This window comes from Microcaecilia unicolor, chromosome 8 (assembly GCF_901765095.1).
Source record: "Microcaecilia unicolor chromosome 8, aMicUni1.1, whole genome shotgun sequence".
NCBI classification, from domain to species: Eukaryota; Metazoa; Chordata; class Amphibia; order Gymnophiona; family Siphonopidae; genus Microcaecilia; species Microcaecilia unicolor.
Window position 1 is genome coordinate 47983187 of NC_044038.1, and position 26804 is coordinate 48009990.

The window sequence follows — 26804 nt, forward strand, 5'->3', positions numbered from 1 at the left end:
TACGGTCGGGGACACCTAAATCCTGAAATTTAGGTCGACCTTAGAGATGGTCATCCTTAGACTTGGTCGTTTCTGATTTTCGGCAATAATGGAAACTGAGGACGCCCATCTCAGAAACGACCAAATGCAATACATTTGGTCGTGGCAGGAGCCAGCATTCGTAGTGCACTGGTCCCCCTGAAATGCCAGGACATCAACCGGGCACCCTAGGGGGCACTGCAGCGGACTTCACAAATTGATCCCAAGTGCATAGCTCCCTTACCTTGTGTGCTGAGCCCCCCAAAACCCACTACCCACAACTGTACACCAGTATCATAGCCCTTAGGGATGAAGTGGGGCACCTAGATGTGGGTACAGTGGGTTTCTGGTGATTTTTGAAGGGCTCACATTTACCACCACAAGTGTAACAGGTAGGGGGGGGGGGGGAAATGGGTCTGGGTCCGCCTGCCTGAAGTGCACTGCACCCACTAAAACTGCTCCAGGGACCTGCATACTGCTGCGAGGGACCTGAGTATGACATTTGAGGCTGGCACAAAATATTTTTGAAGTTGTTTTTTGAGGATGGGAGGGGGTTAGTGACCATTGGGGGAGTAAGGGGAGGTCATCCTCGATTCCCTACAGTGGTCATCTAGTCAGTTCGGGCACCTTTTTGAGGCTTGGTCGTAAGAAAAATGGGACCAAGTTGGCCAAGTGCTCTTCTTTTTTCCATTATGGGTCGAGGATGCCCATGTGTTAAGCATGCTCCAGTCCCGCCTTCGCACCGCCTCCGACACACCCCCGGGAACTCTGGTCGTCCAGCGACGGAAAGCAGTTGGAGACGCCCAAAATCAGCTTTCGATTATGCCGATTTGGGCGACCCCGGGAGAAGGACGCCCATCTCCCGATTTGTGACGAAAGATGGGTGCCCTTCTCTTTCGAAAATAAGCCTGCAACTGATCTAATATTTGTAGAATTAAAGCACAGTCGACAAGGTTGAAAGCACAAGACAGATCAAATTGGAACGATTGCACACTGACCTCTACTCAATAAGTGCTTATCACTATTTCCGTGCTAAGATTTTTCCTGAAATCTGATTGTGGTGAAGAATATCATGTTGCACCATAGAATTTTCTATCTAACATACCCTTCCAATATTTTCATAAACAGTAACTATCATCCTGTGGCTTCTATCCCACTAACTAGTTTTAGGATTTTTAGGAATAAAAGTAAGAATATCTCCCACCTAATGTTAAGAAAAGTACCAGATTCGAAATGTGAATTTAATCAGATAATAAATGTAAAAAAGCAGAGATACTAGTTTAACCAAATAAGGAGGGCATGTATCTAAACTACAGAAAGATTTGGCATACTTTAGCAATAATCTCTTCGTGTCACTAACATTAAGGACCCCGTTTACTAAGGTGCGTTAGCATTTTTAAGCACACACTAATGCTTAAAATACCCCTATATTCTTATGGGTGTCTAACATTAGTGTGCTAAATTAAAAACATTAGCGCGCCTAGAGCGCGGCTTAGTAAACTTTTTAAAGACCTGCATTTATCAGGAAGTTATTTTCTTAACTGATATTAAAGGGGTCATTTTTATCTGTATGCAGTTATTCAAATGCTGGCTATCGTTGGAAGTTTGTGGAGATTCCTATTTGACTTGCCAAGATTAGTTCAACCTATTTTTGTTCAAATAAGTTTTAAATATATTTTTTCATTTTGTTTGAAAAGATTTTTCACTGTCTGTGAGTATAAGGAATGTATTTGGTCCGTGATTGAAAGACACTGATCACTGCTGTTCTAGATGCAGTGTTAATTTTTCTGAGGCTTTTTCCTTCCTCTGTTTAGTGTGTGAGATTTTGTCAATAAGAAGCTCTAAATACTTGCTTTAGATATTTGTTTTGCCAATTCTTGTGATATTTTGAGTAGGTAATTTTTTTTTAACTATCTTTATATTGACACTAAAAGGCCCATGGATAGTGCTGATGAGTGCAAATATTCAGATAACAGTCGGGCTCATTTTCAAAGCACTTAGCCTCCCAAAGTTCCATAGAAACCTATGGAACTTAGCCTCCCAAAGTGCTTTGAAAATATGTCTCCCCAGCTACTATCCTCTGAATTCTATAAAAGTCACTAAAAAGTATACATGCAGATTTGGGTGCATGCCCAATTTAATTGAATAACGAGCTAATTAGCATGATTTTAATTATTGGTGCTAATTAGATTTAATTAAATTTTACACACTGGTGCAAAAAGGGGGCACAGCCATGGGAGAATCAGGGGTGTTCCTCTAATTTACGTGCGTTGTTATAGAATAAAAGAGATTTATGACTAATTTAGATATGGGGATTTACACCAAGGTATCATCGGTGTAATTGGTTGTGATTAATGTCGCAGTTCCCAGTGCTAAGCGCTATTCTATAAATGCCATTTTTTCCGGCACCATTTATAGAATTCAGCACTATCTGGCTATTTGCTGGTATATATACACACACACACATATTTTTTTTTTTATTATTTCTAATTTACTTGGCTAACTTCAAAATGTTCTACATAGTATTGTGGTCACTCAAGCTTACTCATTCTTTTCAGATATCTTTTCTAACATAAAATGATCTATTCAAAACCTCACCTTTACATCATGAAAATTTAAAAGCAGCCTTTCCTTTTCTACCTCACTGGAATCACTTAACTGTGCATCTGTGCTTTGGACTGAGCACTTAAAATCACTGTAAACACCATTCTTGGAAGACTTGAGACTCTGGAACAAATAAAAATATACATAAACCATAAAATAAAAAAAAAACCCACAACCTATTACAATGCAACAATTGTGAATTCCTGATATGCGACAGTATAACAGTGCTTGTTTATTATGTCATCATAGAGATTGGGTCTTGGGGTCTACATTTTATGTTTATTCAAGCGTTTGAGAATTATGCAGATTATATTTCTCAATATAATGTGCTAATTGAGATCCTACCACAAACTAATCAACTTAGCAAGGAATGGAATATTAGCGATAGGTCTGAAATTAGAAACTGAGGTTGGATCTCCATTAAGCTGTTTCAATACAGGCATCAGAACTATATTCCCTATAATTTTAGAAAACCAACCCAGTTTCAATGCAGAGTTGACAAACAGAAAAAGCCAATTTAACAACTCTGTAGGAAGACCTTTAACAGATAAGGAATAACTTCTAATGAACAACTAGACATCGAAAGCCTATTTACTAAGGGACTTAAAAGACTGCGAAATAGGTTCCAATGCAGTCCACAATCTTATCAACCGGAATCTGTTCAAATATTGTATTCATCAAATTTAAATTAGAATGTACATCAGGCTCCTGGAAGACCTCAAATGACTTATAAATAGTGGAAACTTTAGAAGCAAAATAATCAGCTAAAATTTCTTCAGAAGGCTGAGCTGAAGAAGAAGAATTAGATAACAAATTTTCTTACAGCAAACCAAATAATTTCTTCAAATTAGGTTTCTCAATTCCCACTAACTGTGACTAATATGATCTTCTAAGCCAGATTTAAAATTATTTTATATTCACTACACTCCGGGCAACTTTCCAGCAAGCCTTATCTTCTTCATTCATAAATTTCCACCAGCACCGTCCTAGCCTGCGACATTTCCCCTTAATCTACAATAGTTCACTAGAATACCACGGAGATTTCATCTTTCTCACAGAATTAATTTCACATTCGGGAGCGTATTATCTATTTCAAATGGAACAATCCCAGGTAGACAATACATCAGGATGTTTCACTAAAGTATCCAATGCAGAAATTACCCTAGTCCAAAAATCAGTTTTATCAATCCTTCCCCCACCAGCCTATCATCTCTGAAACAATTTTGTCTAATATTAGATGTATTAACATTAAGGGTCCCGTTTACTGTTATTAGCACACGCTAAACACTAGAAACACTCCATAGGAGTATGAGTGTCTTTAGCAATTATCACAAGCTAAAAACGCTAGTGCATCCTTAGCACAGCTTAGTAAACAGGGCAATTAATGTAAAATTGCTTTGAAAATGATCAGACCAAATCACGGTTTCCCACTCACAAAAAGCTATTAAAGATGGATAATTAGAAAAAATAAAATCTAATGTATACCTCTCACAGAATGCCTAGCACCCACCTGAGGCTAATCTGTGGCCACCTAGATTATCTGTCCCAGCACTGCTCAGGCCCACTACCACCTATGCACATGCTCTACTCTGGCATACCCATCCTCCCACCTGCTGGGTTACGCTTGCCTCTGGGCGAATCTCCCAACCACAACTTAATTCCCAGTAGTGTCTAAGGACAATGGGGCCACAGTCCTATAATTCCTAAAAAGCACCCACAGACCAAAAAAACAAACTACCAGGATTCTTAGTAGAGGACAAACAGTAAAACTCTGCTTTACCTGATAATTTTCCTTCCTTTAGTTGCAGCATATGAATCCAGAAACTGATGGGTTGTGTCCATCTACCAGCAGGTGGAGATAGAGAATACTGTACTGAAGACAGTGATCCTGAATGGTCAGCCCCTCAGTCAGTATATGTCACATCACAAAGCAGAAAAAAAATCCATCCAGTCTGCCCAACAAGACCCCAAAAAGGAAGGAGTTTATTCAGCTGAACGGGAGGTATCCTGGATTCATCTGCTGTGACTAAAGGAAAGAAAATGATCAGGTAAGGCATAATTTTCCTATGCGTCAGCAGCAGATGAATCCAGAAACTGATAGGATACAACAAAGCTGCTGCTCCCCTTGACAGTACTGCTGCCCCAAACTGGGCATCCACATCCAGCCGGTAATGCTTCAAAAATGCATGCAAGGAAGCCCAAGTGGCCACCCAATAAATCACTTCAGGAGAGAAAACACCCTTCTGTGCCCAAGAAGTTGCCTGCACTAGTGTAGAATGAGCCTGCAGAGCGGAAAGGGTTATCTTGCCCTCCAGAAGATAAGTCGACGAAATTGCTTCTTTGAGCCAAAGTGCTACCGTCACCTTGGAGACTGCATAGCCACACCAGGGCCCTGAAAGGAGCACAAAAAGATAATTCAAACACCGAAAGTCATTAGACACCTGCAAACAACATAGAAGAACTCTCTGCACATTCTACACTCAAAGCCTTGCAAAATCTTCAGGATAATTCTCCCTGGCAAAGGAAGGCAGAAAAAGATGCTGATCGATATGAAAGCTGACAGTACCTTGGGTAAGAAAGAGGGGAGCCATACTCAACTTAACCCCAGCCTCCGAAAACTGGAGGAAAGGACCTCGGCAGGACAAAGCTTGGAGCTCAGACATCCGCCAGGCAGAGGCAACAGCCACCAGAAAGACCACCTTCAAAGTAAGATCTTTGTTCGAAGCCCTGCGCAAAGGTTCAAAGGGAGCCCTCTGAAGAGTTTTAAGAACCAAATTCAAACTCCAGATCAGACACAGAAGACGAAGGGGAAGGCGCAAGTGAAGAGCACCCTGCACGAACCAAACTACATCAGCATGCGCTGCCAAGGCAAAACCATGGAAACAGGCGAGCGCCACCACGAACTCGAATCCCTTCTGCAAACCCTACATAAGTACATAAGTATTGTCATACTGGGACAGACCAAAGGTCCATCAAGCCCAACATCCTGTTTCCAACAGTGGCCAATCCAGGTCACAAATACCTGGCAAGATCCCCAAAAAAGTACAAAACATTTTATGTTGTTATCCCAGAAATATTTTCCCCAAGTCCAATTTAATAATGGTCTATGGACTTTTCCTTTAGGAAGCCGTCCAAACCTTTTTAAAACTCTGCTAACCTAACCGCCTTTACCACATTTTCTGGCAACAAATTTGAGTTCAATTACACATTGAGTGAAGAAACATTTTCTCCGATTAGTTTTAAATTTACTACTTTGTAGCTTCATCGCATGCCCCCTAGTCCTAGTATTTTTGGAAAGTGTAAACAGATGCTTTACGTCTACCCATTCCACTCCACTCATTATTTTATAGGCCTCTTTCACATCTCCCCTCAGCCATCTTTTCTCCAAGCTGAAGAGCCCCAGCTGCTTTAACCTTTCCTCATAGGGAAGTCATCTCATCCCCTTTATCTGCACCTTTTCTAATTCCACTATATCTTTTTGGAGATGCGGCGACCAGAACTGAACACAATATTCGAGGTGCAGTCGCACCATGGAGCGATACAAAGGCATTATAACATCCTCATTTTTGTTTTCCATTCCTTTCGTAATAATACCTAACATTCTATTTGCTTTCTACAGAAAGGCCAGGATCTGGGAAACTGCCACTCGAAAGGTGAACCAGGCACGTTCGGCACACCAAGTCTCAAAGATACGCCACATCCTACCCCTTCTTCCTTAATCTGGACCTTTCAAGAGCCAGGTTGCAAGACCAAAGCAGGAGAAATCCTCCATCAGAACTGGACCCTGATGTAAGAGATCGGCCGAAAGAGGGAGTAGCAATGGAAAATTTATGAGATCAGGTCCACGTACCATCGACGCTGTGGCCTATTCAGAGCAACGAGAATGACTATCCCCAGGTGTCTTCCGATTTTGTGCAGTACACGCCCTATCAAGGGCCATGAAGGAAACATGTAAAGAAGAGTCGACATGGGCCAGGGCTGCAGAAGAGCATCCAGACCGAGGGAGCCAACCTCTCAACACTGGCTGAAGAGTCAGGGAACTTTGTCATTCCGACGAGTCACCATGAGGTCGATAAGCGACGTTCTCCACCTCTCCAGAATCTGGTGAAACGCTGTTTCTGACAGCTCCCATGCCACCAGATCTAGGAGATTGCAACTGAAAACATCTGCCTGAACATTCAATTGTCCCGCAATGTGAGCTGCTGATAAACAGAGAAAATAGAATGCCCACCCCAGAAGGCGCTGAGCCTCTGCTGCCATCACAGCACTGTGCATGCCGCCCTATTGATTGCTGAAACCCACCGCTGTTGTGTTGTCCGAGAAAACTCAAACCGCCTTGCCTGACAACAGGTAACAAAAAATATGAAGAGCATTGTTTACCAACCTCAGCTCCAAGCGGTTGATCGGCCATTCGGTCTCTGTCCAACTGCCCTGCGCATGCCAGTGGAGATAATGTGCCCCCAACCAGCAAAGCTGACATCCATCATCACCACCACCCATGATGGAGAAGCCAATGGCATACCTCAGCATAGGGTGGACCCCTGAAGCCCCCACGCCATACTGCGTCACACCTGGGGCAACCAAGGCAGATGGCGGCGATACTCCAGAGCGACTGGCGACCACCTGCTCAGCAACAAATGCTGCAGAGGGTGCATGTGAGCTCCGGCCCATGGAACCACCTCCAGAGTGGCCACCACAGACTTGAGCACCTTAATATAATCCCATGTGCGGGGGTTCACCACCAACAGAAGTGACAAACCTACAGCTGGAGCTTCTCCGTCTGAGGATCTGGCAAGAACACCTTGCTCTGCGTAGAGTTGAAGCACATGCCCAGATACTCCAGGGCTGGGTCTAGACAACATGACTCTTCGCCAAGTTGACAATCCATGCAAGGGACTGCAGCAGGGACACCACCTGACTGGTGGCCTGGCGACTCGCCTGTTCCAACGCAGCTCGGATCAGCCAGTTGTCAAGGTAAGGGTGCATACGAATCCCCTCCTTCTGCAGAAAGGCCGCCACCACCACTATGACCTTGGAGAAGGTCCGGGGGGGATGGCCAGGCCAAAAGGAAGGGCCCCGAACTAAAGAGACGGCCGAGCACAGTCAAATGAAGTAATCGCTGATGAGGAGGCCAAATGGAAATGTTCAATGATGAGATCCAGCGCTGTGAGAAACTCTCCTGGCTGCTATGACCAACTGAAGGGTTTCCATGCAGAAGTGCCTGACCCTCAGAAACTGCTTCACGTTCTTGAGATCCAAGATAGCGTGCAAGGAGCCTCCTTTCCAAGGGACGACAAAGTAAGTGGAATATCGTCCTTGTCGCTCCTTGGAGCGAGGCACAGGTACCACGGCTCCGAGATCTAAGAGAGACTACAAGCTGGTCTGGACAGCGAATCGTTTGTAAGCCGTTTAGCAATGGGTGAGGCAAACCAGTAACAGACTCTGACAATATCCAGGACCCGTTGATCTGAGGTAATCTTGGCCCACTTATTGAACAAGAGAGTCTGGCGACCCCCTATCAGAAGCAATGAAGAGCAGGCTGGCACCCCATAATTGGGGTCTCCCTGAAAGGAGGACTGCAGCTGAAAATGAGAGCACTGGAAACCAGAGGAGGATCAGCTCAGATGATACTTCGAGTCCCAGAGCCAAGGTTTCAAACCCCATGACCGAAGACCAGTCTTCGGCTTATCCTCCGGGAGGCGTTGCAACTTGGAATTGCCCAAATCTTTAACTAGTTTTTCGAGATCCTCCCCAAAAAGAAGTTTATCCCTAAAAAGCAACTTGATGAGGGGCTGCTTGGACACCATATCTGCTGCCTAGTGACGCAGCCACAAAAAATGGGCAGTGAACACCAGAGCCATTTCCTTGGCCGAGGCCCACACCAAATCACACAAGGAATCCACAAAAAGGCCAGTCTAGATTCTAACTGCGGAGCCGAAGTGATGACTGCCGACAAGGAACTGCGGTCTTGCTCCAGTGCCTGCTGAAGTCAGCTAAGTCACGTCCTGGTCACATAAAAACTACAAATATAAGCTTGCAAAGCCAGAGCAGACACCTCAAAGGAGCACTTGGGTGAAGCCTCCAGTCTCCTATCCTGCATATCTTTCAAGGCAACACCACCTTCCACTGGAATAGTAGTCTTTTTAGTGACCGTTGCCAACACAGCATACATTTTGCGCAAGGCAAATAGTTCCTAGGGGAGTGGGCGACACAGGATAGAGACGGGCCATAGCCCTCGACCCCTTCAAGCCCGAATCAGGATTAGTCTACTGAGCCGTAATGAGCTACTGTATAGTCTCATGAACCGGAAAGGCTCAAGAGGGCTTCTGAGTACTAGCCATCTTCAAATTCCTGCAAGCTGCGGTCTGTGCCTCTGGATCTGAAATGTTCACGCCTTCCAAGGCTCCCAAAATAAGAGGTAATTCCTCCCTATGGAAAATATGGATAGCCATGGAATCATCCGGCTCCTCCTGGGGAATCTCCCCCTCCTTGAAATCATCCAGATGAGAGGGCCGCAGAGAGTTCCCTGAACAAGCCAGCCAAACAAGAAGCGGCGGAAACTAGGGCCAACAACCACACCTCGGACAATGAATTCAGGTGTCACCTCTTCTGTGCCGGATCATCCACAGGTGGGTTCAACAAGTGACCCATGACCCCTGAGGGATTCGTGGAGGCAATCCCAGGGGCTGAGGAAGAGCAGGCTTCAGAAGGTAAGCCTGATGCAAAAGAACAATGAAGTCTGGAGGAAATAAAACTCCCCAGAGGGCAAAGCACTCAGCAAGACCCCCAAAGTTCCCCAGGTACAAGCAAAGAGTCGCAGACTAACACTCTAGAAACATGAGAGGGCCTGAGGACTCCAAAAACTGCTGCATGCTCAGCCGGCACATCGGTGGTAGGACCCAAGATTCCCGGCGATTCAATGCAGGAAAACGGCACCTCCACTGCAGAACCACCACCAGAAAGAAGGCTGTTTGCGCATTCCGAGGGGCAGAGACCTGACGCCGAATGACACTTGACTGCTTCAGCTACATGCTCCCAGAACGTTGCCGCGAATGTCGATGACCCTCAGAAAGGAAAAAAAGAAAACACACTACCTTCATCACAAAGTGCGGGTCTCCTCTGCCATGATTCCCTATTAGGGCAGAACCAGCTAAAAACAGGCTGCCCTCAACTCTCCTGAAGGATGGACAGTCCCTACACTGTCTGACCAAGCAGTATCTAGGAAGCTGTTCAGTTTTTTTTTTTGTTTGTTTTTTTTTGGGGGGGAGGCAGCCCCAGAAGACAGACAAGGAGCAGGAGAAAGGAGGGCTGGGTGAGGCACTGACCAGACCAAACAGGTATGCCCCCAAAGCTGGCACCTACTGGCCAAGTACCCCTTGCCTCAACTGGCAAAAACAGCCCAAGAGGCCCTCAAAGGAGAAAAAGCCAAGAGCTGATGAGAAGCCTTCCACTGCCTGCTTTAGATAGAGATAAACTGACTGACTGAGGGGCTGGTCGTCCAGTATCACTGTCTTCAGTACAGTATTCTGTATCTCCACCTGCTGGTACACGGACACAACCCATCAGTTTCTGGATTCATCTGCTGCTGAAGCATAAGAAAGAGCTAATAAGTGAATTGATTTATTATCATACCAAGATAGAACAGTGAATGGATGGGGTGTAATTAGCGGACAATAACAGGTAAATTAAACAGGAATTAATATTTAAACTAACTAAACACGTATTCACTATCTGAGTAGTACCTGGGGAGCTCAGGAAAATTAACTGCTCACAGTCCTTGAACAGGGTCTCTGTATAGAAGTATGTACCTTCCATACTCCCACTCTGAGACTAAATATTTCCAGCAGATTGAGTCAGAGCCCAGAGCATAAACACTGAGGGGTTTCTGATCAACAGCAGTGCAGTACTTCTCCTCAGCTTAGGCGGGAAGAAGAAATGTCACTTCTGGTAACAACTTTACAAACAAAGGAAAGACACCATCTGCTAGCCAAACAAGGGAAATGCACAGAATAAAAAATAGCTATACAATTTACAAGCAGGAAAATTCCCCGTTTCACCACAATAACCCTTTTAGGGCGTCTTTTACTAAGGCTCACTTTTTTAGCACGTGCTAAAATTGGCGCACTAAATGTTAGAGACGCCCAAAGGAATGCATTGGCATCTCTAACGTTTAACGCGCCAAAAACGTGAGCGCACATTAGTAAAAGATCCTCTTAGTGAATAGGAACATTTGACAACATAAAATTGCAAATTTTGAAGGAGAGACAAAAACGTACAAACATTACTATCCTTATCTTCTAAAAGCAAATTAAAATCATCCAGTACCACTAATTTTGAAAATCTAGTACTAGCTTCTAAACTCCGACTGTAAAATATAGAAGAGATTAGAAATCAAGGTGTAGGAGATCTATAAACCAATAATAAACCTACTGCATTCAAAGAATTCTAAACAGATAGCTGACACAACATTGCTTCCAAACCACGTTGCTTGTAAGTAGCAACAAGAAGAATAATCTGTAAGCCAAGTCTCAACTACAAATACCAAACCAAGATCTGAGTCGTCAATTTCAGATCAAGTTTATTACAATAGATCTGACATTAAAACAATAGGGGATTGGTAAAACTGAATAAAAAAAAAAATCAGCTAAACAGTTTCTGTGAATTGGTCTTAAAATCTGCTCCCTAGGTTCAGCCAATTTTTTCCTTAAGAGTGACTCATGGCCAAGAATCACATTTATACTGAGACATAGCTATAGATCAACCAAAACTCCTAACCCTCTGGCATGTCCCTTACTGGGTCTAGGTAGATGCTGTAGAATATGAGGGATACACACCCAATTTAGGCACATATATTTGCACGTTTCAGTTGGTGCAAATGGCTGTATCTTTAGATAGGCGTGATCTCCCTGGGTATAAGCACTATTCTATAAACCACACCTAACTTTAAAGCACGACTTATAAAATAGCATTTTTTCAGCACCATACATACCGTATTTTTCGGACTATAAGACACACTTTTTTCCCCCCAAATTTGGGAGGAAAATGGGGGGTGCGTCTTATAGTCCGAAGGTAGACTTCTCCCTACTCACGCGATCTTCCCTGGTGGTCTAGTGACGTCGGGGCAGGAAAGAGCCTCCTCTTTCCTGCCCAGCGCGCTGCTCTCCATCCTCCTGTATGCAGCCTGACGGTCTCGGCGAGAATCAAAATGGCCGCCGAGACTTCAATTCTCGGCGGCCATTTTGAATCTCGCCGAGACCGTCAGGCAGCAATGCATACAGGAGGATGGAGAGCAGCGCGCTGGGCAGGAAAGAGGGGGCTCTTTCCTGCCCCGACGTCACTAGACCACCAGGGAAGATCGCGTGAGTAGGGAGAAGTGGTGACAGGGCCGGGGGGAGGGCGATCCCGAACTCGGAGGGAGGGAGGGATTCGGACAAGACGCACCGGAGCACCTAGGTTTTAGAGTTCGGAAAAAGGAAAAATAATTTTTTCCTATTTCCCCCTCTAAAACCTAGGTGCATCTTATGGTCCGGTGCGTCTTATAGTCCGAAAAATACGGTATATAAAATTCACCATTAAACAGCTATATCACGTGACCTAGCAGGTTAGGTGCAGATATTCAGTGCCAAACTGGCTATGTTTAGTGGTTAAAATCAGCCACATAAATAGCAGACCTTTCTTTAACCGCTAAAGTAGTTAACTGGTTAGCGCTTATCCGGTTAAGTTGCTGTGGTCAAAAATGAAACCAGATATTCATTGCCGAAAACAGCCTGGCATTGAATATTCAGGTTTAAAGTTGGTGGCGGACAGCAAAAGCTCTGCCCGCTGCATATTGGGGGTAGGTGTTTACAACAATTAACATGTGCAAACAATTATCATCTAAGCATGTCTTTGTAAATAGGACCTTAGTGACTTATCAGATTTTGCTGCACAGCCTGCTACTCACCCACTCCAATACAATCCATCTTACACCATAAGAAAGAATTTTCAAAGGCATGCTGAGCAGGAAAGATAACGAGCAATTTTACCCAGTTATTTTTAGCTGAATTTTTAAAAGAACTTAACTGGTTAGATTCTCAAATGAAAAAATTCCTACAAAATTTGCCTAGATAGATCTATGCAACTGAAAATACCCAGTGAAATCATAAAATCACCCAAGAAAAGAAAGGTGCAGGATTTGATATACCACCTTTCTGTGGTTTCAATCAAAGCCATTTACATATTATATACAGGTACTTATATCGAACCTGGGGCAATGGAGAGTTAAGTTGACTTGCACAGTCACAAGGAACTACACTGGAAATCAAACCCGGTTCCCCGGGTTCTCAGGCCACTGTACTAACCATTAGACTAATCCTCCACTAAGTCCAAAATAATCTTTAGTATGCCCAGCAAGGAGAAATTAGACCTTACCTGCTAATTTGCTTTCCTTTAATCCCTCCGGACAGGCCCAGGATTGGACTGATGGGTTGTGCACGTCTACCAGCAGGTGGAGACTGAGAAAAAACTTTGACTCTAGGTAGCCAATAAGAGCCCTGGTCATGTGACCCTAGCCTCAGTATTTGAATAACAAAGCAGAAAGAAGAAGAAGAACAGTCTGTGCCCCAAGGAATTCAAGCAACCAGGGAGCACTGTTGAAGACGTGCTCAAAGGCTCACCGACAACTCTCACCAGAGGCTCACCGAAAACCCTAACCAGAGAATCGGTATGGCCTTATTATAATGGCTCACCAAGTACCCTAACCAGGGCATCGGTATGGCCAAACTATAATGGCTCACCACATACCCTTACCAGAGGAGCGGTATGGCCTAAACTATAATGGCTCACCACATACCCTTACCAGAGCAGCGGTATGGCCTTAATAGAAAATGTGTTGTTTTTTTTTACTTATTTATTTATTGTTTAACTTGCAAACAAAACAGCTCGGCAAACAAAGAACTGAACACATCTCTGCAAACCATGGAACATAGACAACTAGACAGAAATATAGCACACGGGAGGGGCCTGGGCCGGTCCGGAGGGATTAAAGGAAAGCAAATTAGCAGGTAAGGTCTAATTTCTCCTTCCTTAGCATCCCTCCGGACCGGCCCAGGATTGGACTGATGGGACGTACCAAAGCAGTAGTCCTACGGGAGGGACCCCAGCAAACCTGCTGAGAGTACTCGCGACGCAAAGACCGCCTCTTGTTGACATTGAACATCAAGCCTGTAATGCTTAGAAAAGGAATGGAGAGAAGACCACGTCGCTGCCTTACAAATCTCCGCTGGCGGAACCAAGGAACACTCGGGCCCAGGACGCTGCCTGCCCTCTAGTTGAATGAGCTTTAACAGAGTCCGGGACTGCCTTACCTGCCAAAAGGTAGGCTGACGCTATCATCTCTTTGATCCACCTCGATAACGTAGGCTTAGAAGCCGACAAACCCTTACGGTGACTGGCCAACAGAAGGAAAAGACGGTCCGTGCGACGAAAATCCTCAGTAACTGCGAGATACCGTTTAAGCACCCTCTTAACATCCAGAGTATGTAACCGTCTCTGCTCCTGCGTCCCTGAGGCCAATCCTAGAACAGGCAGAAACACTGACTGGGACAGATGAAATCGAGACAGCACCTTAGGCAAAAAGGAAGGCACCGGACGAAGAACCACTCGTTCCTTCGAAAATTGCAGAAATGGAGATCTACATGAGAAAGCTTGCAACTCCGAGACTCTCCTAGCAGACGCAATAGCCACCAAAAACACTGTCTTAAGCATCAAATCCTTCAAAGAACATGCACGCAATGGCTCAAATGGAGGTTTTGTCAAAGTCGAAAGGACCAGATTAAGATCCCAAGATGGGAAGACTGATCTGACCGGAGGACGAAGAAGACTGACTCCCTTCAAAAAACGTACTACATCGGGCAGACTAGCGAAAGACCTACCCCTAATCCTACTTCTGAAACAGGAAAGAGCTGCCGCTTGCACCTTAAGAGAAGAAAGAGACAGCCCTTTATCAAACCCTCGCTGTGGAAAATCTAACATCTGAGCCACTGACGCGCCGAAAGGACAAATGTCAGCCTCTACACACCAAGCCTCAAAAATTCTCCAAGTGCGAATACAGAGAGGTGAAACGCCGACGAGAACGAAGCATGGTGGAAATCACTGGTTGTGAAAAACCCCGCTTAGCTAAATGGGCTCGTTCAAGAGCCAAGTCGTAAGACAAAATCGAGCCGGATCTGGATGTGGAACTGGCCCTTGTACCAGCAGAGCCTTGTGCACCGGGAGTCGAAAAGGAGGCGCCACCGACAGACGTAGCAGATCCGCGTACCAAGGACGCCGAGGCCAGTCCGGTGCCACCAGAATTACCGGTCCTCCTTGTTCCTCGATCCTCTGCAGGAGACGACCTATTAGCAGCCAAGGAGAAAACGCATAAAGAAGGTCGGAGGGCCCCTGCTGCAAGAGAGCGTCTACCCCTGCCGCTCTTGCATCCCTTCGTCGACTGAAGAACCGAGGGACCTTTGAGTTGAGACTGGTGGCAAAAAGATTGAGGACTGGAGTGCCCCAGTGCTCCACTATAACCTGAAATGCCTGAGAGCTGAGAGCCCATTCTCCCGGATCGAGAGTGTGGTGACTGAGGAAGTCGGCTTGAACGTTCTCTACTCCTGCTACATGTGATGCTGAAATGGCCGTGAGATGAACTTCCGCCCAGGCAAGGAGACTCTCCGCCTCCCGACACAATAGTCGGCATCTCGTTCCTCCCTGGCGGTTGATATAGGCCACTGCCGAGGCATTGTCCGAAAGGACCCGCACCGCTTTGCCTACGAGAAGAGAACTGAAGTGTTGCAGAGCCAACCGAATCGCCCTGGTCTCCAAAACGTTGATCGATTGAATGGCTTCCAGTTCAGACCAGAGACCCTGTGTCCACTTGCCTAGACAATGCGCTCCCCAGCCTCGGAGACTGGCATCTGTCGTTAACGGTATCCACCGAGGAGACTCCAAAGGCATTCCTACAGTCAGATTCTTCATCCGCAGCCACCAAAACAGCGAGCTGCGTTCTCGGTTGCAGAGAGGTAGTCGCATCAGTAGTGAATCCCTCTGAGAGGACCACCGGGATAGAAGGGACCACTGAAGAGGCCTCATATGAAGCCTGGCCCAGGGTACTGCCTCTATAGTGGCTGCCATGGAACCGAGCACCTGAAGATAATCCTGAGCACATGGACGGTGGTGCTGAATTAACTCCCGTATCTGAGTCTGAAGCTTTAGAATCCTGGCCTGCGGCAGAAAGACTCGGCCCCGTGCTGTGTCGAACACAACGCCCAAATACTCCAGAGCCTGAGAAGGAACTAACCGACTCTTGGCTACATTTACCACCCAACCTAGAGACTGCAAGAACTGTATCACTCGACCTGTGACTCGACAACTCTCCTGATAAGACTTCGCTCTGATTAACCTGTTGTCTAGGTATGGATGAACAAGAATCCCTTCTTTTCTGAGGGCGGCTGCAACCACGACCATGACTTTGGTAAATGTGCGTGGAGCCGTCGCAAGACCAAAGGGCAGTGCTCGAAACTGGTAATGCAGTCCTAGAATTGCAAAACGCAAGAACTTGTGGTGAGCTGGACGAATAGGAATATGTAAATAGGCCTCTGTGAGATCTAACGCTGTCAAATACTCGTCCTAGCGCACTGCCACTATGACTGACCACAGCGTCTCCATACGAAAGCTTGTGACTCTGAGAAAGCGATTGACAGCTTTGAGATCTGAAATAGGCCGAAAGGCGTCTTCCTTCTTTGGAACTACAAAATAAATGGAATACCGGCCTTGCCTGTTCTCAGAAGGAGGGACTGGAGAGATAGCCTGAAGATCTAAGAGCCTCTGTAGAGTGTCCCGAACCGCCTTCGCCTTGAGGAGAGCGGCAGGGAGACTCCAGAAAGGCGTCTGAAATAGGCCTTGCGAACTCTAAGGCATAACTGTCTCGAACAACCTCCAAGACCCACTGATCTGAAGTAATGTGGGCCCACCTCTGATAGAACTGAGAAAGACGAGCTCCAACAGGGACCAGAGGAGAGGCCCTCGCACCTTCATTGGGACGGACGACTCTGGGATCGAAAACTTGGATTGGAGAAACCTGTGCGAGAACCCCGAAAGGACTGAATCCTATTGCCAAACCTAGACCTCTGAGGCTGAAAACCTCGACCAGCCTGAAACTTCCGGAAACCTCTCACAGAACTCCTACCAAACAAAGAACCCCCAGTGGACAGACGAGACCTATCTTGCGGTAGGCGAGGAACTTTAGCATCTCCCAAGGAATTAACCAACTTATCCAATTCTTCTCCAAACAAGAAAGAACATTTAAAAGGAAACTTGCTCAACTTTGACTTGGAGGCCACATCCGCCGACCAACCTTTCAACCACAGAGATCTGCGAGCAGCGACCCCCAAAGCCAAAGACTTAGAAGATGCTCGCAGCAAATCATAGAGGGCATCAGCCAGAAAAGCCGCCCCCATCTCAATTCTAGCCACGTCAACATCGATGGAATGAAGATCATCCGAAGTCCTGTCCAGGTCTCTCTGCCCACCTAAGGCAAGCTCTAGCCACCAAGGAACCACAAATGGCAGCCTGCACTGCCAAGGAAGAAACATACAATACAGACACCCCAAAACGTAAACAGAGCTGCCTGCTCGTTAAAACAATGGGGAAACAGAGCTTATATAGTTTAATCTGGCTGCCTCTCCCAAAGGTAAGACCTCTTTGCTAACCAAAAGAGGAACCCTTCCCTTAGAAATTACTAGAATAGAAGGGAGATGGGGAGAAAGAGGGGGAGTGACCTGGGGCACCCGAGTATACACCCCTGAGGCTTAGCTAATAAACTGACCAAACCTAACCAGCCTCAAAGAATTCCTGTGGCACAGAGAAAGATATAATAATAAAAAACTAGAAATTTAGAAAGAGAGACTAATGGGCTCACTTCCTACCTGCTGGGAGACTGAGAAAATACTGAGGCTAGGGTCACATGACCAGGGCTCTTATTGGCTACCTAGAGTCAAAGTTTTTTCTCAGTCTCCACCTGCTGGTAGACGTGCACAACCCATCAGTCCAATCCTGGGCCGGTCCGGAGGGATGCTAAGGAAAATGTTATTTACCTTTAGTAGGGCTCCTCTGTGGACAACAGATACATGGGGCGATCTCATTCAATGGCACTAAACCTGGACTTCACTCTCCTACAGCCCAGGAAAAAAGATTTTTCTGAGCATACCAGAGATCTACCTCTGTGCCTCTGCACCAGTCTCCTTAGTTACTTCAGAGCTTTTAACAGGTTCAGCCAATGAGGAGATGGCAGGTGGGTCTGAGTAGCTGACTTACCCTGCTGTCCGCAGAGTTACAGGTAACTTCACTTTCTCCACAGACAAGCAGGATGTTCCGCCACATGGGTGGCTCACAAGTTTATGTGCAATCATAATATTGCAGTAGCTCAGTGGTTCCCAAACTTGGTCCTGGAGGCACCCCAGCCAGTCAGGTTTTCAGGATATCCAAAATGAATATTCTTGACAGAGATTTACATGCAGTGGAGACAGTGCATGCAAATGTCTCATGAATATTCATTGTGGGTATCCTGAAAACCTGATTGGCTGGGGAACCACTGAACTAGCTGAAAGTGCAATTTAGCACTTTGGAAAACTCTCTCTCAAACTATGTCGAGTCTTATGGTCTTTTCCATGACTGTGTTAGTATAGACCCAAGAGTTTTTTTAATTTTCAGCTGCCCATTCTACTATCAGGAGTAGTAAGGAAGCTACAGCTTCTTATAGCTGTGGGCTGGCTGGACTAGGTATTTCATTGACAAGGATTTTGTAGCCAGAGATCCAGAGTAAGGTGTATGCCATATTTTGTTCTGCAATTCAAGGTGTCACTTGTTGATATCTTGAATTGCAGGGGGCCACATTCTTCTGGTTTAGAGAGACACATTTTCAGTCTTTCAGGGCAGAAGCAAGGATGCTTATGATCTACTAGAACATCATAATACAGATTATCTACACCAGGAGTAGAAAATTATTTTTAAAACTCATATGCCAGCTCAAATGAGTTTTACTTCAATTTTTATTTTTTTAAATTCTTTTCTTCCCTTTATCCTTCCAACCTCTTCTTCCTGACCTCTGCTGGGTGGCTACAGCAGTGGCAGCTTTCCATGGCAGAGGGCTGTCTTCAGCCACAGCAGAAGTCAAGATCTAGATGGTTTGCTCAGGCAGACCAGAGAGACAATCGCTCTCCTTTGCCATCCAGTAACAGATGTCAGATATATAATTGTTGTTGTTTTTTTTTAATCACTAGTGCAGCAACATATCCTGAAATTTTCCACCTTGCTCTTCAATAACGTCTGGCCCCAAGGCCCAAAACATCAAAATGTGACAGTTAAGTGAGAAACGATTCTTAGCTTTGGCCCATGTTTCTTAGCCTGACACTTAGAAATGGCACTCAAAACAGCTGGTGTGTGTGGCAACTAAGTATATTACTGTTCTCTTTGTGATATCTGCCAAAGATGTATTCTGCATGGTTGTAAAAAAACCACCCCCTTCACTGCATCGCTCACTAGGTGGAGGCTGGGGGAGATAGCATAGGAGAAATTCAACAGAAAATCACTGAAGGTCCTTTCATGGATAATAAAAAAGTCTACGTGTTGCCAAGGCCACTAATGTCAAAGGAATAGCAGATAATTAAAAAAATAATAATAATGAGTAAATCTGACAAGCCAACATACATCAATGTATACATTTCAGATTTGGTCAACAGGAGCCAGACATGGCAAAGCTGAGAGAAACTACACAGAATGTAGAATTAAAATTTATTTTAAAAAAACAAACAAACACACAAACATCCAAAATAATACATATAAAATTTTTAATAGGAGGCTAATGGATCAAGTAAAGCCTCTTAGATTTTTGCCTACATACCTGGGAAAACTCATGAAGATGCTTTTCATCATCCATGTGCAAGCTTTCGTAAGGTTCAAAATCTTCAGAATATGCAGCAGGGGGACTAACCTGCACCCGAGAACCACTTTCTGTTTTAATCTTTATTGAATTCTGTTAAGTAAAAGAAAGCAGATGCTCTAAATGCCATATCAGTATCATTAATGAATAGAAAGGTTTTCCGAGAAGGCCTTTCCACAGGTCCCTAGTGACTTCAAAATTATCTGTAATCAAAAAGAGAGCCCTTCTTTGGAAGGCAATTGGGTGATTTCCTCTTGTTTTCAAAACTCTGTAAAAAACTTGGTCATCTGAGTATGTTTTGGGTTTTTAAAAATGTTTCATTTTAGTGTATTTTTGAGGTATATGTACTTTGTAAACTGCCTCAAACCATTTTGGGGGAAAATGATATAAACCTATTATATAAGGTAAAAATATATAAAAACAAAAATTTCACAATTAGAAAAATTTATTTTTACACATGGAAATATCTAAAAAAGCACATTCTGAGGGATAGTTAGAGGTGAAGCAAAAAGTTGGGCTTTTACTGCACCTTGATTTACTACAGGAGTCAACCTGCAGTATCTCAGTATTGCAGGTTGCAGACCCCTGTGTAAAGAATAATGCTGATTGTTAACCACCTTACAAGCAACATTATTCCATCAATGTGGGAGCATCAGGCAAATAAGCCAAGGCCCAACATTTTTGGGCTGCATCTTAAAAGCGGTCAGTAATCTTATAAAATAGTTGTGGCCACAGCACCTTCCCTCAAACACAAATAGTGTCCTCCCAAGCTCAGACCCATCCCCCCCCCCCCCCCCCATGGAGGTCCCCCTCACCCACTGGAAACCTATCCAATGCTCCTCCCTCTAATCCTCCTGAAGAACCACTTCCCCAGGCCTACCTTTGAAATTCCCTGGTTTCTAGTTTAAAATAGCACCAGTGACCCCTAGTGGAATTCTTGCAATACTTTTGCTAAGGGTCACGTTTCCATGTAAAGACTCCTGCCTGGCCCACCAGACACCAGGAAACTTCAAAAGTAGGCCATGGGTGGGCGTTTGGTAGAGGGGAGAGAGGGTTAGAACGCTCTTGTCACAATTATTTTATAAGGTTGCCAGCCCCTTTAGGATGTAGCCTGGGAGCGCTGAGCCACGGCTTGGTGGTCCAACGCTTCTGGGCAATAAAATAATCTCCGCTTTTAAATGGGCTATTTTACTGGCTATTATGGCTATTGTGATGTGCACCTGATGTTCACTGCCAGATGTATATAGTATATACAGTATATACCAATGAAATGCAAAAATAATACAAATGCGGTAATGCAGCTCATATAATTATATACCATGGGGTAACCTAAATAACACTACGTTAGGGCGCCAAAGCCAGCGCTGGAGCCTTTTAACACACATTAAGGAACAGCTTGATAACTATTCTCCTCTTTCAGATAAAATTAAAAACTTGCCAAGAGGGGCAGATCAGCCTTACTAAAGATAGGAAGTCCAGAAACTAACCAATAGATTCCCTGTGATGCTTTTTCCCTATTGCCTCTCTCTCTCATCATGCATATTTAGGGTAATTTTATAATAGGCTGCCTAGGCTGTAAAAGCAAAAAAAAAGCATATATTGCACCTATTTTATAATGTCACACACATCTACGTGCCCTTATATATAGTGTGAGAGTGCAGGTGAAAGGGGATCCGGGAAGGCACGAAGAAAGGGGGTACAGGGAGCCGGGGAATCCCAACGGCGCAGATTTCATGTGCACAACACCCACATTCAGAAAGCTGGGCTACCGGAGGCAGAGAGGTTGGCTGGGTTAAGGAAGAAGGGGAGGAACTACCAGTCCCAGAATCCTTCTCTTCCCCACCCGGCTGTGCAAGAGTTAGGGGAGGAGATAGAAGATTGGGAAATGGTCTCTGAGGAAGGTGATGAGGGCCAGCTGGAGAGATTGGGGGTGGGGGAAGTTGAAGAGGAGGATAAATTGGAGATTACTGAAGGACTAGGGGAGGAACAGATGGAGATTGGAGCCCTGGCTCAAATCCGAAAAGCTGCTGTAAGAGGGTGGCTAGCTGTACCTTGGAGAGACTGGTGGAAGACCGGAGGAGAGAGGCTGAGGCACTGGGGGAAATCTCTACTAAAGAGGAAACAGGTGCAGCCTGTGGGAGAGAAAGAGAGCTGGGCACAATTGAAACCCCAGCCTGAACCAGGTGGGAATAAAGCTGTGTAACCGTGCTGTAAGAAGGTGCAAGAAAGACTGTGTAAACTGTTTCATACTAAAAAGGTCTGGGCTGCAACCTACCAAGCTATTTGGTTTTCCCTCTGATAATGTACTGTTCCCTATGTGAAGTAATCTGAGCTAAAGTGACGTGAAGTTATATGGACTATTTTTGAACCTGAATGACTGTGTTGAACCTGAATTGTGCTCTGGGCTGCTAGCCTAAACAACCTGGAGTGAAGGGTGTTTTGTTGATTTGAAGCAAGAAAATAAAAGCTCTTACTTATAAACATTGGGCTTTGAATGTGCCTCTGTGAAAGGAACGGAGGGAGTCCTGGGAGTTCACAGGGCCTGGAGCCAAGGTTCAGAGAAGCCAGATTGCTGTGGAGTGGAGGCAACAGTCGTGTGGAGGAAGAGGCAGCTAAGCAGGGTCGAGCCTGGCTGGGTCCTGGATGGGTGACTCAGCTACAGTAGGCACTCTGAACTAAACCTAGTGCACAAAGTTATATCTGCTCTCTGCATGTATTCATTTTATAAAACATGCCCATATATTGCAATTCTGCCCTAGCTCCACCCTAAATGCATGAAGTACATATAGGCACTCAGGCAAAAAACTAGATGTGCTCTTGCTGTGTGAATCCTTTTTACAGGTGCATACAATTTTAAAAAGAACCTTTAATACACTTGACAAACACGGAGAAAGCTTTATGAAATTACCCCATACCATAAAAATTGCCCTATTAACACCCCTATGCTATTCTGTAGACACTACAGGACAGCTGAGTTGAATCTTCTGTTCAGCAAGTCTAATGGGGCTTAGATTGCTCCTGGAGTTGATGTATTAGAGATCCAAGGAGGGAGTGAGGGATGGAAAGTGACTGCTGTTCCTGCTATCACCACCAGTCAAAGACCAGTTCCGAGGGATTCAGTCTAAAATGACTTCTCTCTAGATCTTGGCATCAATGTAGCCCAAACAAAACCATCCAGGGAGAGAACTACGAAAAGTGGGGAAAATGAGAAGGAAAAAATGTTTCAGATGGCCCTTCAACGTGATAAGACCTCCTACTTACAACTGTTTTACTTTAGTACAGGGATGTCTAACTTTGGCCATCGCCAGGTCAGGTTTTCAAGATTTCCATTATGAATGTGCATGAGATCTATTTGCATACAATGGAGGTGGTGCATGCAAATAGACCTCATTGCATATTCATTGAGGAAACCCCGAAAACCCAACTGGAGTCTGGCCCTTGAGAACCGAGGTTGGACATCCCTGCTTTAGTACAAGACACTGAGGAATACACCATGTTGTATTATTGTGTCTTGAAGAAACAGTTTATAAAATCAAATAAAAGATTATTTTGCATCATAATTTTTCTTGTCTTCTTTGTTAATTATTAAAAGCATAACAAAAATAAAAGCAAATAGCTTTGTTTTGTACCTGAACCCATCCTCTACGCTGGATCTTGCCTGGTGCTGTTCGAGTTCTACGTCCCTGTTGTTCTGAGACTTCTTCTGAACATTTTTTTTCGGGTAAGAAACAGAAAAATGGTATATTTAAAACAAGCTTATGATAAGCTTTCAAATTCATGTAACACTAGCAAAAGGGGAGTAAAAGGCTGAAATGTTTCAATGCTTGTTTTATGAACATGAAGACATCAGCAGCTAAGAATGTTTTCTTTACAGTGGAAAATAAACTACTCACACTAGTGAAAATTCTGTGAGTATTTTGAACCCATGGGATCTGCACCAATAACCATAGCAAAACTAGGTGAGTATTGTTACTTTGGTTATTGTTCCCCTACAAATTACAAAGAGATTTACTCCTGCTCTCTCCTCTGGAAAACCCACCTACAGAAACGTGCATTTGTTTTGCACGATCAAAACTTTCTATTTCCTGCCTTCAGGGACAGTTCTTAAAGTGGAAAAAATAACCATGTTGTAAATTGAAGGTGGACAATAATCAAAGCTCACAAGTTTGAGAATACAACCATTATCTAAGGCAATGCCTTTGATTATGAGGCCAGTGTATAACCCAAGCCAGCAAAAGAGCATCTACCTTAGTCACAGACAAGTGATTACTCAGTACCAGTTTTATATCATGAGCTGACCAATGTATGACAAGTTTAAGCACATCATTTCTCAATTGTGCCATTCCATGAGTTCTTATAATCAACAGAAAGATTCATAAACTCTTTAAGACCGTCAGCAATTTTCACATCTGACTAATGATCTTTTGAGTGAACTCATCTTCATTTATGGACCATTTTACTAACACTTACTGCGTGTTAATGGCTGTTACACGCACTGCCACCAGATACATATGAACATAATGGACCATGGCAGCAGACAGTGCTCCTTAAGTTAGTAAAAGGGGTCCTTAATATGGCTGTACCGAATATTCATATTCAATTCGGCCCTGAATACATTATTTGTATTCGTACAAAGATAGATTTAAATTCTAATAATCAAGGGCTCTCCTGTACTAAATCCTACTGAAATAAACACTTGATCTCTAATTTCACACTGCTTCTTTTATTATTTATTATGTTAAAGGTCAATGGAGGAGTGGCCTAGTGGTTAGAGCACCGGTCTTGCAATCCAGAGGTGGCCGGTTCCAATCCCGCTGCTGCTCCTTGTGATCTTGGTCAAGTCACTTAACCCTCCATTGCCTCAGGTACAAACTTAGATTGTGAGCCCTCCTGGGACAGAGAAATATCCAGAGTACCTGACTGTAACTCACTTTGAGCTACTACTGAAAAAGATGTGAGCAAAATCTAAATAAATAAATAAATAAATAAATAAATGCCCGTTATTCATATTCGGCCAAATAGTAAAATTAATATACTATTCAGTGTAGCTCTAATCCTTAAATTTCCCCAAATATAAATCCTTAAAAAAAAAAAAAAAATCACAAGCGCTGCAGGTCCAATGAACACATATCTAGCTCCTCACACTCAAAAAGAGACACCACTCACCTGATACTCAACCAGGCCATCTAAGGCATAAAGTTATAAAGTTAAGTGCCAGACATTTTAAAGGGTGTCATTCAATATGCTATAAAAAGTGGCAACCATGCTGCTACTCATACACATATCAGCATGGGGGGTGGTGGGGGGCAGAGAATTATCAATATGAGCTACAGTTAAAATGGGTTATTTGTGTGTCTCATCATGGCTGATCGCTGTATGCATGCAGCCATGATGAGACACACAATAGCTAGACGGTGTGAGAGTCCCCTTTGACGAAGCGTTGCGAAACAGGCACCTGTGGGGGCACACAGGCACACTGGTTATAAAGGAGCGCAAGTCCGCTAAGCTAAGTGTCTTGCATATACCCTACAGTAGATTAATTGTATTGTAACATGAGTTAAGCATAGGACGGTGGAGGTATGAGTCAATGATTATATTTTGATGCATGAGCATAGATTCACCACAGGAGTGATGTGAATAGTAGCCTTGTTTAAAGGTATGAGACCCTACCTCACATACGTTATTTAAGTGTTTCTGAAAATATTCTCCTATATATATTTTGTCAGTTTTATGACTCGGCAGCACATTACTGCTTGGTATCGCAATATGCTCTACCAATCAATGATTTTGGATTTTCATCTATTTGATAACATGAATGATCAGTAAACCTAGGGATATATCCAAACTGCATTTTTTGATTGGTGAAGGTTCTGCGAATATTCTGAAAGTTTTCATTATGATGAAAGATTGCATATGCATTTAAGTAGTAATGGAAGGCGACAAGGGGTAGCTGTAAGCAGAATTTGTGCCAAGGGAATGCTACTTCTATATATATTAAAAAGAAGTGTTTAGTTTGAGGAGTAAACTATACAAACAAAATTGAATTTTCAAACATACTTTTATCTATGGAAGTAGTAGAAGCAACATATGGGGTACATTTGTATTAGCACATGTTTTAACTAGATTTAAAAATGAAAATCAAGCAGTACATTGCTGTTAGGTGGCTTACCAAAAACTGACCATAATAAAGCTTTAATAAATGTTTTTCTAAACAAAGCAAACAAGGAATATTTCTGTTTTATTGTTTTTTAATAGCAATATATCTATATCACTTAATGAGCATATTTGCAATAAGGAGACTTTATTCAAGATACTTTATGCTTAGCTTTACCATGTAACCTTGCAGACTTTATCCCACTTCTTAAGAAACCCTGATGGCTAAGACTTTTGGGTGGGTTTCTCACTTCAGAGTTTGCCCCGTTCAAATAAACAGAAAACCCTTGTTCCAAGCGTTCAAACCGGACCTGCATGAGGTCCTTTGCCTTCAATTTCCTGACTATCCTAAAAGAAAAGAAAAGAAAAAAAAAAAGATTTGCAACCTAGATATATTACTAAGAAGGAACTAGAAAGTCTTGTTGGCTGAATGGGTCAAAAGTTAAGGATACAGATTCAAAAGGAACTGTGCAGCATTTAGAGCACTCACTGAGTGTAATATTATAAAGCTTTTTCCATATGTAAAACCTGTTTTTACAAACAGAAAAGGGCTTTTATAAAATTGTCCAAATGCATTAATGGTTTAATAGTGTTTAGAGAATAGAGTGCACATACTTTCAGGCATTCCCAGGAGCGTAGCTTGGGCACAGCAAAAGCACAGTGACGATTTAAAAGCATATTATAAAAAATACACAGAATACACGCAAGTCATCTTTGAAGCAGGTAAAGATTTGCACGCTATTAAAGCTGGTGCTGGTTCTGGAAGACTATATTACTCATACAAAATAAGCACCTTCTTCAGGCTTCCCACACTGGCAACTAGATGTAACTATCCCCATGACAATGCAGTTTGAACTGCCTCACTTAAAAGGTCACAATTTCAGCCCCTTTTTTTTTCTCCTCATTAAATGGGGAGAAAAAAATTACATCTTCCCTGATAATTTTATTCCATTAGTCCTTCCCACTATCCCAGAACCTGCAGAATAGTTACATCTATCAACTGGCAGGTGGAAATAGAGAACTGAAAACTGAGCCGAGACATCTCTTTCTTGGCATCTAGTCCACCTTCTCA

At 43.9% G+C, this 26804-nt stretch overlaps 1 protein-coding gene across 5 annotated transcripts in view; it reads right to left on the bottom strand.

The window, feature by feature from the left end:
• The window catches only part of KIAA0556 (KIAA0556 ortholog), a 133509-nt gene that overhangs the window by 85361 nt on the left and 21344 nt on the right, over positions 1-26804 (bottom strand). For 3 of the 5 annotated variants that reach the window (XM_030211802.1, XM_030211799.1, XM_030211803.1), the window contains 4 exons: positions 25911-26080; positions 23209-23282; positions 19541-19672; positions 2617-2745 (listed from right to left, as the gene is read on the bottom strand). In XM_030211802.1, the coding sequence (XP_030067662.1) occupies positions 2617-2745; positions 19541-19672; positions 23209-23282; positions 25911-26049 (474 nt within the window). In that variant the 5' untranslated portion in view covers positions 26050-26080. The remainder of the gene's footprint in view (positions 1-2616; positions 2746-19540; positions 19673-23208; positions 23283-25910; positions 26081-26804) is intronic. The other 2 variants (XM_030211800.1, XM_030211801.1) reach the window with 2 other exon arrangements.